This window comes from Cyprinodon variegatus, unplaced genomic scaffold (genome assembly GCF_000732505.1).
Source record: "Cyprinodon variegatus isolate N-32 unplaced genomic scaffold, C_variegatus-1.0 Scaffold215, whole genome shotgun sequence".
In the NCBI taxonomy this organism is placed as follows: Eukaryota; Metazoa; Chordata; class Actinopteri; order Cyprinodontiformes; family Cyprinodontidae; genus Cyprinodon; species Cyprinodon variegatus.
Genome location: NW_015150668.1, coordinates 58,333 through 63,082, shown reverse-complemented (window position 1 = coordinate 63,082; position 4,750 = coordinate 58,333). Strand labels below are relative to the sequence as shown.

Here is a 4,750-nt window from a genome sequence, read left to right as displayed (position 1 = left end):
ATGTTTCTTGTGTAGCAGTGCAATCATGCCATTTGCAGCTCTTGTGATTTATTCCTCACTGCTTGGCTTTTACTGGTTTTTTAATTCTGCAGCTCAGCTCTCACTCAGCAGAACTCCAAACTGCTAAAGTTTATCTTCTTCGTCTTCAATGCCATTCCTCTGAATGAACACCGTATGACATGCACTGGAAGTCGTAGCCCTCTATGGAATTATCAGGGAGGTAATTATGTTGATTCGCAATTCTCATGAATGCATGCCACCAAGAATGGTTACCTTCCTTAATCAGTTGAGAACATTTGTTCAATCTAATGTGGCACATTCATATAAGCCCATGGTAGCAGATAAAGTAAGAGAAATTTACGACAGAATAAGAAAATGTTGCATGAAGGTCCCAAATATGTTCAGCTAGAAAAACCAACCAATTTAGCCTGTTTGGATAACTGATCCTGTGTGGTTCACGTAGTATGAGTTACACAACCCTTAGCAAAAAGTAGTATACTTGAAGTAAATTCTATTAAGAATACTTAAGTATAAGTTTAGAAAGTATACCCGAACAATGTACTTTTGTATACTTGAAGTATTACTAAAATAATACTTCTTTAAACTAAATTGGTATACTTAAAGTATACTTTAGTAAACAATAAAGTAAACAATTGTACTTGTATATACTTAACAATAGTATAGTCAAGTGTACTTGACTATACTATTGTTAAGTATATGAAATATAGTTTAGAATAAGTAAACTCTTAAGTGCACTGCCTGATTTTAAGTATGAAATTAGTGCACTTTTAGTATACTTGAATAAACTACTTTTTGCTAAGGGAAAATAAACAGGAAATTTAAACCTGTGCATCTAATTCTTGTTTTTGAAAATCAAAGAAGTTGTTTAAATATTCCAGAAAAGAAAAGGAACAGTTAAATGTGGAAAAGCCTCAAATTTAAGAGACATTAATGGACAGATCGACATTCAACCAGAAAAATATTCTCTTAAGTGATAATTTTAACAACTCACCATACAGGTACTACAAAAGTACATCTTTAGATATTTCTTGCATAATTTTGTGGCAAATGCTTGATGTAAAGTTCTCCATCAATCAAGTGAGGAAATTTTAAACGTCCTAATTATTTTTTTTTTCTTCAAAAAAAATATTGATTCTTGGACAGGATGACTGAAATGATAAAAAGACAAAGTTGATCTTACACAAAGTCCGTCTCTTCCCTGAGCTGTGCCACGGGTTGAAAGACCATTGCTCTGCGACGCATCCCCAGCAGGCAGGCAGTGTCCTCTGAGTTGGTGTAGACTCGCCCTGTTTTAAAGGGAAACGTCAGCTTTTATAACCGAGCCCCGAATACACAAGGAACAAAATCCACCCAAAATCTCGTTCATCTGCATGCACAGTACAGAAGGTTGGCCATAAAGCACTTTGACGCACCTTCTTTGTATGACTCCTTAAGGGTTCGTGTGATCCACTGAATGGCTTTAGCTGCCACCTTGGTGCCGAAATTCCTGTCGAAAGGAGATGGAGCTCCGCCCTGTTGAATGAAAGATTATGGAAAATCTTTTAAGACTGCATCCAACAAAAAAGTGGCACACTTAAATTAAACTTATTATGGTGTTCTGATATAAAACCTTAAATTAATAAATATAATTTCAGTTTAAAATAAGTCATAAAATACTCACTTTACTTGGATTTATCACTTTACTTGGATTTTCACTTTATTTGGATTTAGTTTTTACATATGCATAGATAGACGTAAGTATATATAGATATATATATATACAGAAGAGCTATATGTGTATATATTTTTATCTCTTTTTATTCTTATTTTTTATCTTTATTATATTGTGTAGTTGGATGTGTGTATATATTATATAAAACTGTAACTGGAGCGTGTAACAAAAGTAATTTCCCTCTGGGATTATTAAAGTATTTCTGATTCTGATATTTGCAAAAAACAAGCCCAAAGTTTTGTTTTCTCTGGTGCAGCAGCTAAAGCCCCTTTCACACCTTGACGATTTAGACTTATGCCTTACGTACAAAAAATCTGGCAAAAATGCTGGCAAACGTTTGATAAGTTATGGGTACATTTTGTATAAGTTATGAGCACACTGAAGCGCACTGGCACTCATCAACATACAGCAATTATGGCACACTTGCTGACATGCGTTCTTGAGGTATGCCATACGTAGGGCATAAGTTACAGGTCATTTATCTGATGGTTGACATACGTTAACTTTAAGTTACTCTTAAGTCGTGGTGTCTAGCGTATCCAAAACCTATGAATAATGTGTGCATAACTTCTGCGTAACTTATCAATAAATAAAGGCTCGATGTTAGAGGCTGACTGTGGTTCAAAGAGAGAGAAGCAGACATACAAAAAGAAGCATAGACACAAAAGGTACTGACTCCTTTAACTGAGTGCAGAGCACATTTAGGGTAATAAGCGTATTAGCCTGTGGGTCTGACCTGCTGCATGTGACCCAGGATGTTCTTCCTGCAGTCGAACACGCCTCGACCTTCCTCAGAGTACAGCTGGTAGATGAAGTCAGTGGTGAAGTTTTCGTTGCAGTTCTCGTTACTAAAATAAAACAGATGCAAGAGGGAAAATGAGACAAACAAACATTAGGAAATCATCTTTTTGCACTGGCTGATTATTTCAATTATTTTGAGGACACTTTTCAGCCTTTGTGTTTGTAGACACCCGGTTTTAGCTCTAAATTTTGTTTCAGAAGCTTGAAGTCTAAGTGTCCTTTAGGAGGCTTTTGTCAAACCCCAGATTGTTTACCATGTGCCTTTTATTAAGGAGTGGCTTTCTTCTGGGCGCTTTACCATTCAAGGCTGATTGGTGGATTGCTGCAAAGATGGTCTTATCTTAAACGTCTTCAATTTACAAATGATTAAAGCTGCTCAGTTTTTGAAACCTTAAAAGCAGCAGAAATATTTCTGTCTCCATCCTCTGATTTTTGCCTCAAGACAATCCTGTCTCACATGTCTACAGACCTTATGACTTCATGCATGTTGTTCATGCATTGTCAGACCTTATATAGACTGGTGTGTGCTTTTCCTAATCATGTCCAATAGACCAGACCATGACGCTGCAACATCATGGTGAAAAATGCAGTGCCGTGAACACCTTCCAGATACACAATAACAATAGACCTAAAAAAGCCTAAAGCAAATGGAACTGCAAATGGCATCAGTAATCAAAATGTGTGTTCTCTCCTTAAAGTAGAGTTGGGAAGGTGATTTAACAAAGTCACAAGGTGTAAATTGTTTCTACATCTGGGCCATGTTGTTTAGAATGACCTACATACAGCCTGCAGTTTTGAACATGATACACTTTTTTTATGTACATATGGCTTCAAGCAAGGGGGATTTTCAGCTTTTATTTTATGTCATTTTGATAAAGAATGTCTATTTTTCTTTTGACTGCTTTATCAAAAACAGGTTTTTGAAGAGAAAACCAATGTTGGCTTTGCATCTTACTCATGGCTCATAAGAGACATTAAAATGGAAAAACCTTTTTTCTGTTAAATAAGTTTTCTTTAGAAATTTGAAAACTTTTTTTTCCTAACAATCTGGCATGGAATTTTTCTCCTTTTCTAGATGAATTAATAAAACAAATAAACAAAAAAATCCTAAAGAGCTTAATCCAAAAAGCTGTAAACTCTTAGGATAATGCATCTCTTAGCTTCCCGTCCCATTTTCTTCTTCATTTTCTTAAATATAGAACTTTTGGATAGCGGGTACCTACTGTAGTGAGCCATGATGAAACAGCATGAAATGTACAAGAATTGAACAAAGCAGACAGATTCCAAAATCAAATATTTGAAAACCTAGAAGCAAACTGTAAATAATGAAGATATGGTTTCAAAGATTGTTTTTGTTCATATCACTTTCATTCACTATTCATCAATAGTAGGAAGTAATATTTTGTTATTTTTGATGAGTTTGTTCTGTTTTTAAGTTAATTAAACTCCAGTGTCCTGTGTTTTCCAGCCCTTCAAACACACTCTGATTTCCAGCCTTTTGTAGAAAATAATAATGCAGGTGCAAACCTCAGCACAGCTTCACAATGTCACCTACCCTCTGTCCAAAATATTACATTTGTCCTATTTCCACACAGCCTCATCCTGCTGGGAGCATTTTTAACACCTTGCTGCTGCAGTGGACTAAAATAACCACATTACAGAACATAACAGAAAGTCTGAAGGGTCATTTTGAGGTTTAAACAACCAGGAAATAACATAATAACTGGAAAATAGCATAACCTTTTTGAACAATGACAACAATAGAAACATTTTTATGACAGCTGAAAATCTTCAAACACGTACTTGCTGGATGTTGATGTGTCAAATAACACAAGAAGGTACTAAATTGAAAATAGAACAATCTTTCACTGAAAGAGTAAAAAGAATGAAAACTCACCGCAGCACCAAACCTCTCTGGATGCTGGTCTTCATTTTCTGTGTCAGATGCTCGACGTTGGCCTGAAAATAAAGAGAAATGGGAAGTGAACGCCTGCAGCCTACAACCTCTGCAAGAAGCAGCAACTCTGTGAGGCTCCTCAGTGCGTTTGCGCCTCCTGACACTGACGCGCAGTGCAACAAATTCACCACCAGAGGGCACCACAGCAAAGCTTTTAACATCTTTGAAAGTATAGTGAGGGCTCAGGATTTTCATCACCATATAAAAAAACATTACTAACAGCGTAAAGGTGTTTAAATAATGAGGAAACTGATCGTATT

General features: G+C 36.0%; 1 protein-coding gene across 4 annotated transcripts in view; it reads right to left on the bottom strand.

Annotated features, from left to right (window-relative positions):
* LOC107088352 (ATP-dependent 6-phosphofructokinase, platelet type-like) overlaps positions 1–4,750 on the bottom strand; it is a 49,176-nt gene that overhangs the window by 3,715 nt on the left and 40,711 nt on the right. For all 4 annotated transcript variants that reach the window (XM_015380468.1, XM_015380470.1, XM_015380469.1 and 1 more), the window contains exons 18-21: positions 4,431–4,492; positions 2,469–2,580; positions 1,434–1,533; positions 1,202–1,307 (exon numbers count right to left, since the gene is read on the bottom strand). In XM_015380468.1, the coding sequence (XP_015235954.1) occupies positions 1,202–1,307; positions 1,434–1,533; positions 2,469–2,580; positions 4,431–4,492 (380 nt within the window). The remainder of the gene's footprint in view (positions 1–1,201; positions 1,308–1,433; positions 1,534–2,468; positions 2,581–4,430; positions 4,493–4,750) is intronic.